This window comes from Thermobia domestica, chromosome 4 (genome assembly GCF_964235325.1).
Source record: "Thermobia domestica chromosome 4, izTheDome1.hap1.1, whole genome shotgun sequence".
Classification (NCBI taxonomy): domain Eukaryota; kingdom Metazoa; phylum Arthropoda; class Insecta; order Zygentoma; family Lepismatidae; genus Thermobia; species Thermobia domestica.
The window spans coordinates 228,831,787-228,847,727 of record NC_137457.1 but is presented as its reverse complement, the minus strand read 5'-3'; the positions used below and the strand labels follow the sequence as shown (position 1 = coordinate 228,847,727).

Here is a 15,941-nt window from a genome sequence, read left to right as displayed (position 1 = left end):
GAATAAAATGTTCTGGTGAGTGGATAAATTCGAACCTACGAACATTGAGTTTTCATTCTTCCAACACATTACCAATGGACCAAGCTTTGTCTTCACGTTAACGCACGGTTACAGGGTTTATTACGATTTAAATAAAATGGCTGGCTGTTAGAGTTTCCTGCCCAAATATTTCGATAAAAAATTTTCATTGCTTCGTAGATACGCAGAGCAATGTTTAGATACACATTTTAGGATAGTGCATTTTAGTGTAAATAATAATTTCATGCCAGATAAAAGCTAGATAAGTTTTGATAAAATGTTTCATATGTAGTTCTCAATAATAGGCTTGCTGTTCGGGGTGAAGTTTCAAGGTTCAGCATTGACTAGCAGTTTTTGCTATTAATATCCCTTCTAACAATATTGGCAGTGGACAAAAGTTAGCCCGTGTTGAAGCTTTTTGCTCCTAATTTAATTATTTTACTTTATTATTTAACGAATATATTGAAAACTGTCAGCAGGCACGTATACAGTAATTTATTTCGGAAGGGGCCCGACTTCAATATTAGGATAAATTATAATAAAATTTTAAAAGATAATCCCAATAATTAGGCTAAATTTACAGAAAAGTTGGGATTTCAGAGGGGGTCCGGACCCCCTGTACCCACCCCTAAATGCGTCCTTGTTTGTCAGTAACGTTTCCTCATTTTGAAACCCTCGAAAACTTCGGATATATAAAGGGAAAAGAGTTATTTTCGATAAAATATCACTTCAAGGAGACGCGACAGTTTTATTGCACATGGTGGTATCCAACGTTCACAAGGGCAAGAATTCCTTCCCTTTTATTCTTTCGCTATTGTACTCTATCGAAAGGTTAGGTTTGTAAAATATTACTCTTACAAACAAGCGTGATTGGCAGATAGGAATACTGAACAGAACTCCACAGAAATGCATGCTGAACTTACGTTTATAGCTACTCTGGTGATTTGGCCTCAAGGTCAATCGAGTGGTAATTCAGTTCCGTCTCTGTTCTTGAGCCATGTTCGTATTACTTCGAACAGTTTTGCTAATGAAAAGCATGCCTCGTAATATAACAGACTTCTTTCGCGTAAGAAATCGAAACTCAGTTGGTCACAGCAACTTTTGTTACCTAACCATAACGGCCTAGGGTCGTCTTCAGTAGAATAAAAAAATGTTACGTGATATTCCATTCACGAAGGAGGAAAGGTTACTTTAAATATATTTCTTATTCATTTTGTCTACTCTGCTTGTCAGAAATTATATACTTTCTGTTGGGACGGTGCTGAAAAGAGAGGGGGGGAAATAAAACTTCGTGCCCCCTCATACAATTTAAATTTTGTTACATGGTTGCTCAAATTATTACTAAAGAAAGCACTTAAACCAAGATATCTAAAGTTACATTATGTAAGTGTGGTATATTCAGTAATAATAATAATAATAATAATAATAATAATAATAATAATAATAATAATAATAATAATAATAATAATAATATTGGCAAGTAAACTTTGTGGTGGACAAACACCGTGTGCGTGGGTTTTCTCGGGGTTCTTCCATTTCCTCCCACTTTCTTCATTCCACCATTTCATTCATTACTCATCATCACCGTCTCCTTTAGCCTAACCGGCATAAACGTGGGACGTAAAACTCAAAGATTTCATTTCATTTTCATAATAATAATAATAATAAATGTCTTTGGAGAGCCGAAATTATGTGACACGAATCATTACATGTAAAGCTTTAAGAGGAGTGGTCATAGGGGAGGAAAAAACAGGGTTTTTCTCTGTCTGACCAACGTAAAGATTATGTGCTGAAGAAGCATAATAATTCTACAATAGGTTGCGTTTACGTAGAATATCAGTTACTTCAGTTCTCCTCCTTCGGGCTACTTACCTCATGTGGTAAATTCAAAACAATTTCAATTTAAGACAAATACATTTAAAACTTTCCTGTAATTAAATATATAGGGGAAATTAAACATTTAATAGGGAAATCTGTTATCAAAGTGTCCAAAAAAGTAGATAGAAGACTATCAAGCGAGAAACATTGTGAAACTTTATAAAATTCTCCAAATTAGAATTAACATTTACTGGAAAACATTCGTTATGCACCAGTGAGCATGTAGTGAGTAGTGAGCACAGGGGAAATTATTACGAAACTGTTTGCAAACAAAAATTAGAGACACTAATGCAACTGCGAGAACGGCATTTTTTTTTTTTTTTTGGTATCGTCATGAGTTTTACACATATGTTACAATTTGATTTTTTCTCACATAAAAAATAAATAAAATAACCACAGTAATAAAAATTACAACAGCACTTTCATGGGGTTCAAACCCAATACCTTCGGCATACAGACTAGTTGCTTTAACCAACTGAGCTACTTGTTTTCTTACGTGAACTGAACCTGTTCTACGGTAAAGACAATTTTTCATTACGATTGTGCTAAGAATTCGACTTTTTCCATAGGTAATTTCCATTATTTGCTCTATCTATACGTTAATACTTAGCATAGATTCATATATTTGGAGTTCGCTGATAATGCATGTAATAAGACACATTAGAAATGTTTCGTTAAAAGTTTCGTTTTAAATCTAATCCACGTCTCTCTCAATGACATAGATGTCACTGCTTCGTGTTGAACTGCAGAATTCCCTCGCGTTCTTGAAAATTTCCCACTTTAGCAGAGTTGGTAATTCTCGAGATTTCTGTCGATTTAATGTTTTTTGCTTCTAATTTCTTTATTTTAAGCTAATATCTAACACAAATATTAAAAACGGGTTTGTTATTAACCTGTCCTGCTGGGGAAACCTTCCGAAATTTCGAACATATAAAGAAAATGGGGATATTTTCAAAAAACTTCAGAATAAAGAGACGCGTCATTTATTTTGCTCATGGTAGTACATTGTTCGGGAAAAACCAAAGAAAGTACTAGTCATGCTCTCGACACAGCATGCGGATACAAAATGCGATGAAAGACATAAAAAAAAATAAGTCCGACATTATACTGTTTTATAACTCGACCACAGACGGAGCGACTCCATTGACCAAATGGCCAGGAAGTATACCATCAAAAGGAAAACCCAAAGATGGCCATTATCTGTGTTTCTTTCGTTGTTGGATATCATTTGTATTTTCATATACTAATTACGTGTTGACTAATCCAGAGTGGCATAAAAAAGATCTAACAAACGGTATAGTTTCCTGCAACAATTCGGCACGAAACTTATCAAAGAAAATGTGCAGGAAAGAGCTAAGGATCCAATTGGTCTCCAGAATCACGTTGTTGCAGCAATAGAATATGTTTTGAGACACACAGTCACGAAAAGTGTTACGGAACTTAAAGAACCAAAGACACGAAGAGAAAGATGAGTTCTTTGTTGCAAAGAAGCCTAATCGAAAAGCATTCAATTGAAGAAACTTGCAAAAATAACAATTGTATGCTCAAAATATGAAGCCTTTGTTTGTGGAAAACATAGTGAAAAAAAAACAACATATGCCTCGCTTGTAAATGCAATATTATTGATTCAAAGTAACCGACAATGATTTATGGCAGGTAATATAATAAAATTACGTTTACTCTGTAGCTTTCAACAATGAAAATAACTTATGTTTGTACTACCACATCCTTATTCTTGTAATTAGGAAAATATGCTAATAGCATTTCTTTGCTTTTAAAATATATTATGAGAATAGCAAATAAAAATGTTAACATACCCAATAATAGTTCTGTTCGTGGCCTTTAGTTGTCTTAGTTTACGTTTAGTACAAAATACACGTACAAAAGAAACGTGACTTTGCACTATTTGTTCTCGTGTGTGTTTGTGTGGGTGCTGCTGTCAAAGGCAGGACAAAACTGTCCATATCAGTACAGTGGTGTGTGTGCATTCAACGCAGCTGAATTCAAGGTTACACGTTTGTAGGTCAATCAGAAGTGAAAAGTAAAATTTATTGTCAGCGGTTTGAGTAGGTAAAAAAAGGACTGAAACAATGGCAAAAGTGCAGTTGGGTCGATTAATTAAGAAACGTGCTTCGGTCAAAGGTCAGGCAATAAGAATACAGACATTTTTGCAAAAAATACACAATGAAAATAAACCTAGCATACAAGAAGCGAGAACGAAGCTAGTTGCACTTGAAGGGGTTTTTATTAAGTTTGATGAAATACAGTCAGAAATAGAGCTCTTGGATGAGACGGGTGAACAAGAAACGCATATAATTACATTCGAGTAACTGTATTATGATTCAAAAGTTAAATTACCAGAATTTATTAATAGTTTTGAACAAAAAGCGGATTCAGGGACAGCAAATAACACAGCTGCAAATTTTAGTAGTAGTTCAGTACAATTACCTAAAATTTCTTTGCCTACATTTTGCGGTAAATACGAGGAGTGGTCGCCCTTTAAGGACATTTTCATTTCCCTTATTGACAATAATGAGTCATTAAATACAATTTGTAAATTTCAATATTTGCGCACATCGCTCAAGGAAGAAGTGTTTTCATTAATAGCAAATCTGCCAACGGTAGAAGTAAATTACAAAATTGCATGGAAGCTTCTTGTTGAACGCTACGAAAACAAACGGTTGATAGCTTCGACATATGTACGAGGGTTGCTCAATATCAAGCCAGTAACGAAAGAAAACGCTAAAGACATTAGACAATTTGTAAATACTGCACGTAGTAATTTTCAAGCCCTTTAAGCATTGAATTTGGACAAAGCTTTGCATGACGTACTATTAACACAACATTTAGTAGAAAAACTCGATTCGGCAAGCAAAAGGGAATGGAAAGCTGAGCAAAGTAGTGACTCCTTTCCATCGTTATCGGAATTATTTTCATCTTTAGAAAATCGTTGTCAAATGTTAGAAAACATTCGTCCTACTCACTCTGAAAGTACTTATGACAACAAAAGTGTAGATTCCAAAGCAAATAATAATAATAATAATAATAAAATAAAAGAATAAAAGTCAAGTGAATTTGTTTGTTACTGTGCTTCCAAATGCATGTAATACTTGCCGTAGCAAAGAAACGCACGCTGTTTTTTGATGCCCAGAATTTCTGAGTGCTAACATTAGTCAAAGAAAGGAGCTCGTGAAGGAAAATAAATTATATTTTAATTGCTTAGGTAATAAACATCAAGTAAAAGGCATGCAAATCAGGTACTTGTAAAAAATGTAATTTTAAGCATAATACACTGTTGCATGAAGATACTACTCAGGAGACTACTAACAAAACAAGTTCAAGCAAAACAAATAACAATACAGCTGACGTACTTAAAGTTAATGAACAGAATCAGGTTAAGGTTCAACCACAGGACAAAACTTATTGCTCATTTAAGATTAATTATGGTGAGCAAATCATATTAGCAACAGCGTTATTTAACGTAACAGACACTGAAGGTCGTTTTCAACAATGCAGAGTGTTATTAGATGTAGCGTCTCAATCGAATTTAGTAAGTGAAGTTTTAGTTCATAGATTAGGTCTCAAGAAAACGAAAAATCGTGTTACCATTAAAGGTATCAATTCTGTAACCTCCGAAGCTTATCACAGTGTTGAAGTTCATATTTATTCACGAACATGTGATTTTAATGCAGTGGTCGATTGTTTAGTGGTCGATTTACAGACAAACTTATAATTTCGAACAAAATTTGTAAAAATGGAACTGCAGTAGAAAGTAATGTTGCATGACAAAAAGACAAGTCGTCAGCATAGTGTCATCTATCTTCGATCCATTAGGTCTAATCGCTCCAATTGTCATCAAATACAAGAATTTCTTACAGAAGTTGTGGAAGACAGGAATGGATTGGAATGACCAATTAGACACAGTCCTACAAGTTGAGTGGAATCAATTAATGTCTTGGTTACCTGCAATGGCGAAGATACAAATTACAAGAAACGTAATGTCTTCGGAGAACGTTAAGGAAATTCAATTACATGGTTTCTGCGATGCAAGTGAAGAAAAGTTTGGAGCAGTGGTGTATATCAGGGCTACAGACGACTAAGGAAACATTGAAGTCAATTTACTTCGTTCAAAGTCGAAGGTTGCACCACTGAAGAAGCAAACCTTTCCTAGATTGGAATTATGTGGAGCATTGTTACTTTCAAGCTAACAGACAAAACACTATCCATATTGAATATAGAGGTCAGTGGTGTACACCTGTGGACAGACTCGACGATAGTTTTGTCATGGATCAAATCACCTCCCAATCGTTGGAAGACATTTGTATCCAAGAGGGTGGCTGAAATTCAGAGAATCACATCAATGAATCAATGGCACCACGTGCCAATTAAAGAAAATGCGTCAGACATAGTTACTCGAGGAAAGGATCCCAACACTCTTATCAGTGTTGCCACAGTCCAATCTCTGGTGTGGGCTGAAAAATAGTACCAAATTGAAACGAAAAGGGCTGAATTCATTAATTTATACCAATGTAATACATGGCTTTATAACACGAAACTAAAAGAGGTAAAGTTCTAAAACACTCCCACCCCCCTCTTCCAAGAGTGTGAATCAAGAAAGCACTCTTTTTAAAAATTATTCTTTGAAAACATCCAAACAGGAGGAACCCGAACAACCTTGGAAGTAGATGAAACTTTTCTCGTACGTAGGAAGTGTAACAGAGGACGCAAATTAGAAGGGGAAAACGGTTATTAACTTCGGTTGTAAAGAAACCAAACGCGCCTCTATTTCAAAGTGACCAATAAACCAAAACAGTATTATGACCAGAAATGAAAAAAGTATATATAAAACAAAGAACAAATCAATCACTCCGAGTTCGTATGTAAACAGTACGTTATAATAAAATAATCAAATATAAATTATTGCACCTTATTCTCGCTTATTTCATAACCGAAGGAGGATAATAGACTGTACGAAGAATATAAGGCAAGTAAACTGACATTCGTAAAAAAAATGTAAAACCGATCCAGGATCCTAGAACCTTCCCTGAAAGACATCAAAAGAAAGAGATGTAGGGAAAGTCTTACTGACGCTTTTGAAAATGTGACAAGTATTTGTTAAATGGTGCTGAATTGGGTAGAATAGTACCAACTTTTTCACAAAAGGGGCTGAAAATGCCAGCGTGGTACCAACGGGCCGATGAATGACAAAAAGGGCTGAATTTGGTACAATTGTACCAAGTGTGGCAACAGTGACTCTTATGCAGTCTCGAGAGTGGTGGCATGGTCCGGAATTTCTTCACACGGCAGAATAGCCATGTCAAGAACAAAATGATCCAGCTAGTATTCCAGAAGAGAAGAAGGCGATGATAAGTTTGGTGGCAGTTCATGAAACAAGCTTTATGAAAAGGTATTCATCGTTAAACAAAATGTTGAGAGTAGTAGCATATTGTTTGCGATTCAAACATAATTGTCTTTTCAAGAAATCAGAAAGAAAAACCGATAGTCTTGACGCTTCGGAACTTTGTTTAGCGTTACACAGATGTATCAAGATAGTACAACATACTACCTATCATCAAGAAATATTGAACTTGCAGCAACAAATGGAAGTTTCAACAAAGAGCCCAATCAAGGATCTTTTTCCATTTCTGAACAAGGAAGGAATGCTAAGAGTAGGAGGAAGATTGGAATATTCAAACTTGGAGTACGACAACAAGCATCAATTCATCCTACCTGCAGGACATCATTTCACCCACCTGATAAACAAAGAAGAACATAAAAGTTTGCTTAGTGCAGGATCACAGCTTCTTATCGCATCTTTGCGTACCAGATATTGGATTCCAAGAGCTTAGAAGATGCTTAAGACAACAGTATTATACGGAGCTAGCTTGTTTACCAGCGGGGCCTGAGGTAGAGGGGGAAAATTTTCAAAATTTTTTCTGCCTGACTCTTGCGACACTCTCTTACCCTCCTTCTATATGTCAGCGTTGCCAGTCGTAAAAAATGTCACATGAATGTCATTCTGAAGAGTTAGTTGATTATTTGTTGAGTGTTGTTGTGGTCGAGGCTTTGTTGTTTATTATTCACTTGACAATGACTTCACAGCGTAGGAGAGGGCAAACTATACACAGCGAAGCTAGAGAAGTAATAAGGAAGGCCAGAGTGCAGTGTGACGAAGGAGCGAGGGAGAAAAAACTTAAGCATCTGTTATCACAGTCTAATTTGCGTGTGTTCACGTATACACGTTTCCATATTCTTTGATCATTTATTTTATGACTTAATTTTTTAAAAGTGAATTGAATTGAATTGAATTGAATTGAATTTTCTCTTTATTTCAGCGGGCGAGGTTCAGCCGGAGGCTGCTCTGCCACCTAACCCTTGTCATCATTACAAAGAAAAGAAAGAAAAAAATAAAGACACAAATAAGATACAAGATACAAATAACAACATAACATGATACATTCAATAATACTAATGATAAATAAAACACTCAGTAAATGTAAATAAAAAAAAACTATACTCATACTGCTAGTCCAATTTCAAACTGTAGTAAACCTGTCATGTGTGCCAATGCTTTGTCTCTGATCTCTAAATAATAATGTTTGGAGTGATGATTTAAATAGATTATACGGTTTGTCAGTGATTGACTTTGGTAGGGAGTTCCAGATTCTTACTGCCGAGATTGAAAATGCCTTCTCCGTTATTTTTAAAGAATGCCGGGGCATATTCAGCTTATTGCTTCCTCGGGTATTGTAACGGTGAATTTCTGATCTACATGTTAATTTATGATGCAAGTAAGGTGGTGCTTTATGTGAATTTATTTTGTATAGTAAACAACAGTATCGGAGATATCGTCTTCGGGACATGGTTAGGATATTGTTTTCATTAAGTACCGGCAGAATATGCTGAGACTTCCTGTAATTAAGAGAGAAGCGTATAGAGTAATTCTGTATTTTCTGAATTGCTCTAGTATTTTGAGTGGAGAGAGAACTACCATATATTGAATCGCAGTAATCGAACAGAGGCAAAATCAGAGTGTTAACAAGATATAGTCTTGTTTCTTGCGATAAATAGCCTTTCAGTTTATAAAGCTGTCGTAAGATGCGCTTAGCTTTAATACACTGTTCAGAAATGTGTTTATTCCAGCTAAGCCCTTGGTCTATTATTAAGCCTAGATCTTTAACAAAGGGAGAAAATGGAATACTGGAATTCACTACAGTTACTTTTAGGTCATCAGGGTTGATTTTGCTCAACTGATGTGATGTTCCTAATACAGTGAAAACACATTTTAATGGATTAAGTAAAAGACCATTCTTAAGACACCAGTTGCTAACAGCTGAAAGATCCGTATTAAGTAACTCTATTGTGTCCATAATATTTTCAGGTGTACTACTGATGATCTGGGTATCATCCGCATAGAAGTGAACTGATGAATGTTTTATGACTGTAGAAAGATCTGCTGAAAAGAGTGAAAATAATAGGGGACCTAATAATGAACCTTGCGGAACTCCTGCCTTTATCAGGGATGGGGTAGATACCTGAGTCTTTTCTCCTCTTAGTATTACTTGTTGCTGTCTACAAGAGAGATAGCTGTGGAACCATTTAATAACTGATTCCGAGAAGTTGTAATATTTCATTTTGGCCAGTAGGAGTTCATGATTTACTAGATCAAAAGCCTTCGAAAGATCCAACAAGACCAAAACTGTTACCATTGAATTTTCTATTGAATTCAAAATTGAATCTGTAATTTCTAAAAGGGCTGTGGTTGTGCTATGTTCTTTACGGAAGCCGGATTGAGTAACAGGCAATACTTCATTTTTATTGATAAAAGATTTTAATTGCTGAAATGCTACCTTTTCTAGTACTTTGGAGATAATTGGAAGTATACTGATGGGACGAAGCTCATCAAGCGACTGTACAACTGTCTTCTTGGGCAGTGGAACCACCTTCGCTCGCTTCCACAGTTCTGGAAAACAACCTTGAGTTAATGAATAATTTACTATGTGAGTAAGTGGAGTTAAAATAAACGGAACAGACAGTCGAAGCATTTTTCCTGTTATTCCATCAAATGCACATGTGTTGGATTTAATACTGTGTATTCCAGTTTTAACTTCTGTTTCGTTTACAGTGTGAAACTTAAACATTTCAATATTGCTATTTAGTTTATGCGATGAAAACCAATGCGTTTGTTGATCAAGTACTTCAGTGCTTGTCTCAGACATTTTATAGACACTTGTGAAATGTGAATTTATAGCTTCAATGTCATTTACATCATCTGGAAGAATCAAGCATGAATCGCTTTTACCTACACCAAGATCACGCAAAGTTTTCCAAATGTTACGTACATCATTAGTAGATCTCATGCGATCAGAAAAATACGCAGTCTTTTCTTGTCGCACAACAGTAGTTGTGAAGTTACGCAAACGTCTGTAATCCTCCCAATGCAACTGATTCTTCGTTCTTTTATATTTTCTGTAAGCACGGTCACGCAACTTCATTAAAAGTTTTGTGTTACTTGAAATAAAGGGAAGAGTGTTCTTAGATAGCCTTTTCGTTTTGAGCGGTGCATGGTTATCAAAAATGTCAAGTATAGAGTTTTGTAAAAATTCAACTTTATTATCTATTGTTTCCATTTGAATAATATCATCCCAGTTGTAATTTTGTGCATCATGATAAAACGATTCGGTATTAAATGAAGCGTAAGTACGACACTGAATTACTCTACTGGGAGTTTTGGATATTGTATGAAGCTTGAGAGTGACGTGAATTACGCTGTGGTCTGATGTTCCAATGGGTGGACTAACTCCAAACGAGTGTACCTGTTCCGGGTTGTCAGTAATAATTAAATCTAGCAAAGATTCGGTAGTTTCAGTGACTCTCGTGGGTTCATTTATTAACTGTGTGAAACCTAATATGTTAATAATAGATTTCAAGTAAATAGTTTCTTGTTTATCTGGACAGAGTTGATCGCAATTGAAATCACCAACAACGAATATTTGGTCGACTTGTGGATATAGTTCCAATACGGCATCTTCGATCGCTGACAATTCCCTATATGGTATGCTGGGAGATCTATATACAGCAGTAATACCAATTGACAAGTGGTTCACATTAACAACAAGATTTAAAATTTCTATATCTTGATAAACATCGTTAGATTGAAAGTCAACAACTTTCACTTTAATATGTTTTAAGTAGTAAATCAGCATGCCTCCACCCCTCCCTTTGTCACTGCTAATGACTGAATATCCTGGAATCTCAATTTGCCTTGTACTTATAGAATCGTCCAACCATGTTTCCGATATAATTAAAATGGAACATTTTGTGGAGACAGCGAGTAGCCGTACTTCGTCAATTTTAGGAAAAAGAGAACGGACATTTGCATGCATAATCTTAAAATTTGACGATTGAGTAAGGATCTGAAACCCCACATTGTTTATGTTTGTACTACCCATGTTCAAATACAAAGATTATAATTAAAATGTATGTAAAAAACACCATTAAAGCAGTAATTGAGCCCTGACGAAACTGAAACGCTACACTGACACACATGACATGATGACTGCCTTTTCTACCGATAAACATAAAATAAAATACCATAGAACATAGATGACAGTAAAGAAGAAATAACAGTATGGGAAAAAATTGCCTTATAAATGCAGTTCTAACATAGGCGTTTTTGTATTTGTCACTTAACGCACACTTAATAAAACAGTGCTTAAAATTTAGCATTTTCATCGTGTTGTTAAGTTGTTAACTTCATCGTGTCCAGTTGAGATTTGTAACGTGATGAGTAACTAACTTACAACATTGGTACAAGTACCCTTGTACAAGTTCAACTTCTATATCCACTAATGTATTGAGTATTTATCTTCATTGTTTTCTGTTACATTTTGCTACCTATTTTTAAATTTTAAGTGCCTATTTGCCCACCTATTTTCCAGGTTTTTAATGTCTAAACATCTGGTCTCTAGCGATAATGATTAATCGAACTTAAACATAACACATACCGGTATATTCTTCATTGCACTTCTAAACTCTGTTAATAGGAAATTATGTATATAATTTATATATTTCAAGTGTTATGTATAAGCTCTGTAATTAGATTGTAAATAAATGTATTATACGAAGACAATGCTATTTTTAGAGCCAACAAAATTTCTTCAAGAGAGCGGAATATTCTTAGATATAATTATTATTAATAAGAATTAATATTTATTATTATTATTATTATTATTATTATTATTATTATTATTATTATTATTATTATATTAATAAGAATTAACGCTCTAAACAAGTTTAGAAGCTTCTAAATGTAGGACCTACATTTTTCTTGCACAAAGCGGGGTTTGATCCATCCCATTCACCTACCCCAGCGGAATTGACCCTTTATGTTGCAATCGAAGACTAAAATGCTAGACCGCTCCGCCACGTGGGTGGTTATAAAATATAGAAGGTGAGTAATATGGAAAATGTATTCAAATACGGTAACTACTATGCATATTTAAAAAAAAATCTTTCGATAGGGATTGCACAGTTTGCATAAACTCTTTGAATTAAGTGAGTATTAGGTGATTTTTTTACAGCGCACTGGCAACCCTGCCCAGGACCATCGAGTGGCCCTTTCTTGATGACGGGCGTGGGGCACCTATCAATCAACTCTGAATTCCTCAGCCTCGCATTAAAGCCAGCTCCCAGTAATACACAATTGTTTGGTTTGTTTTAAGTGGTGATCAATAAGTTCATCTCAGTTAATGGGACACTTACCCAAGGAGAGAGTAAATGAAGCAAGGCTGTACACGTGGGAGTGGACTATGCAGGATTCTTTTATGTCAAGCCCACGATTCGCAGCAAAATTCAAATGAAAGTCTATGCAGCGTTGTTCATCTGTTTAGTCACTAGAGCAGTTCACATAGAAATAGTTTCAGACTTAACTTCTCAAGCCTTCATCGCAGCATTGAAGAGATTTGTTGCTAGGCGAGGAAAATGCTTATCTATCTGTAGCGACAATGGTTCAAACTTTGTTGGCGCCAATCGAGAATTGCAACATTTTTTTGAATCCAGGACTAACAGAAAGGACATCCTGGAATACTCAGCTCAAGAAGGTTTAGAAAGGAAATTCATTCCAGCCAGATCTCCTCACATGGGGTCATGGGAAAGTTGAATAAAATCCATTAAGTACTACCTACGGCGTGTAGCAGGAACAGCAAGTCTGACATACGAAGAGTTGAACACGCTACTTATTCAAATTGAAGCCATTATAAATTCAAGACCATTGGAAGCCATTTGCAGCGATCCTACAGATCCAATGTATCTCAGTCCAGGACATTTTTTGATGAGAGCTACACTTCTCAGCCTTCCGGTACCAGATCTACTGGACGTACCTATCAACAGACTAGGCAGATGGCAACGGATTCAACAAATGAAGCAGCATATTTGGAAACGTTGGTCAGGGGATTGCCTCAACCAGTTACTACAAAGAAAAAAATGGAAGTCAGCTCAGTTTAATCTACAACCAGGCATGGTCGTATTGTTAAAAGAAGTCAATGTTCCTCCTCAAGTGTGGAAGTTAGGTGTGATTGAAGAAGTTCATCCGGGCAGTGATAATTTAGTGCGAGTGGCAACTGTGAAGTAAAAGTGACATTTTTCGGCGCAGTGTTGCTAAATTAATTCCTTTGCCTCTAGAATATTAATTGATTGTGTACAATCAAGGAGTGGAGGATGGATAAGCTTACATGTGTGCATTTTTTTGTTCGTATTAGTTTCATTTTAGTATATAGTTTAATGGTTTTAGTGAATTCTTTGTAATTCTTTTAGTGATTTTTTGGTGAGTTTTAGTGAGTTGTGTTTGCATTGGCTGGCAACAGTACATTCAGTGTTCTATTTAAGTGGTGTTTGTGCATTCGACAATGTGCTGTGAATTGCAACTAGGCAAGCATATTCATTCATAGTTTTAGAAAGGTATATTTATTCATAGTTTTTAGAAAAAACACTCATGTTAATTAATATACGAGATTTACATGTTCTTAGCAGTGTTTTAGAGTGCTACTCAGTTTATGTATGATCGAAGACAAAGTATGATGGTTTAGCAAGCAACCATGTGTTTTAGCTAGCAAGCAAGCAACAATTACTGAAGAAAGATGTTAAGATACTAATTCATTGTACTAACCTTTAAGTATTATATCATTATATTAACATATGAACAAAGCATGTTATATTTATCATATTAACGCATGTACTTTTGAATAAGAATTGAAGCAAGTAACATCTAAAATATTCGTTAAGTCTTTCTCGTTCCTCCTTGATATATGGGTGAATCAGTAAAATGGGTTTAATCATACAGTTCATTAGCTGTGAATGTGATATGTGTAATTTATAAGTACAGTACATAAACATATCACTCCTTTATACCTATATATCATCAGAGGTCACTTTATGAATGAAAGTAATTCTAATTTCAAACATGCATTTGTTGATACTTTCCAAAGACTCCAGAATACTTTATCAGTTTTTTTAAAAATTACAGATCAAGATAATTAAAAAAGTGGAAAGCATTTGGTCATAAGCATATGGCATCATGTTACTCTTACGAAAACTTCTGCAACTATATGACCAGCAACAAATAGCGAAATAATTGGATAGTTTATTTGGATAGTTTAGGAGTCATTCCGTTCGACAACTTACAGGATTAAACAAAATGTTTATATTCGTTGAAGACTATATCAAAGACTCCGAAAGAGAAAGCAATGAAAATTGAAGGGGAGAAAATACGCTCCACATTTTCCGAAGAATTAAGCAATTTCAAATGGTTTCATGATTTAAATTCTTCTTCCTTTGATTCTGATACTTCGTGCTTAGATTCTGGAAACGACGAGTCACACATGCACGCATTCTTCGCGAGTGCTTCATGAAGATGGGACCAATCCAAGCGGTCAATGTAAGTAATCCTTGCAATGTAAGTTTTTGGGTTCTAAAGGATACACTATGAAAGAAGTTTCTCTCATAAATCACCGCTAAATGACTTATGGACTGTCTAGCTATCATTTTGTTTGATTTTAATCAATTTAATTAATTATACTTTAAAATTGACGTGACAACTATTTCATAGCTTTGGCATATAGGTACCTAAATGCTCTTTGAAAAAATCTTTAAGTCCCCATTTGTGATGTAGTTCTCTGTAGAGGGCATTCAAATAGCCTACAGTGCTTATAAAAGTAATGGAAGTCAACGCTCATGATCATAAAATTAAATAGTGTGTCGAGTATTTCTTACGACGACCACCCAAAGGTTGAAGAAAGACACAAATCTAGTAGTAATAAGTTATTACGAAAGAGACTGGACAGACGTAATCAGACGGAATGACAAAACAGTTATTGTTCCAATTGCTCACGGCACAGCAGTTCAAAGAATCTTGTTCTTCATACAGTGAGAATAATATAGAAAGGGAAAAGCAATATCAGCAAAAGTAAAATAAAAAGAAGCACAAGAAATTTCAGGAACAAACATTTCACACACAATTTCCATTTCCCTACCCATTTTTCTCTCCTTTCTACTCCCCTCACTCTCCTGCAATGCCTCCACCTCACATACCAGCGTTACTTCATCTCCCCTCCCCAAGTAACTCGGAACATGTTGGCAATTCAAAAAACGCATGACGTTGGAGAAGGATATTTCTTCTCCAGTTCCCTCCGTTTTCTTACTTTTGACTAGAGATGCAAGGGCTCGGAAAAAACCGGCTTTTTTGAAAAAAAAACTCGGTTTTTTCTGCTTCGCTTTTTTTCTTGGGAAATTTTGGGCTTTTTCGAAAATTTTGCTTTAAACTGATAAAGCAGACTTTGTTTCGCTTCTCTACAACAAAAATTCATTTAATTAGTGGTTGATGCAGATAAAAATATGAAACCTCCAAAATAAGCCATAAATTTCAGAAATATATTTTTTTAAATTCTTAACATATTTACATTATAAATTCCAAAGGATTAACCAATATATGTACTAATATTTTAACCTCTTATATATGTACAATAAGTACTTTAAAAATAATACACAAA

The 15,941-nt window shown here is 35.1% G+C and overlaps 1 protein-coding gene across 1 annotated transcript; it reads right to left on the bottom strand.

The window, feature by feature from the left end:
- Positions 1-5,751: 5,751 nt before the first annotated feature.
- On the bottom strand, positions 5,752-11,348 carry LOC145683048 (uncharacterized). Its single transcript, XM_081754407.1, has 3 exons — positions 10,199-11,348; positions 9,117-9,859; positions 5,752-5,859 (listed from the first exon to the last, which is right to left on the bottom strand). Exons 1-3 carry the CDS (start codon positions 11,346-11,348, stop codon positions 5,752-5,754), a joined length of 2,001 nt encoding a protein of 666 aa, XP_081610533.1.
- Positions 11,349-15,941: the final 4,593 nt, after the last annotated feature.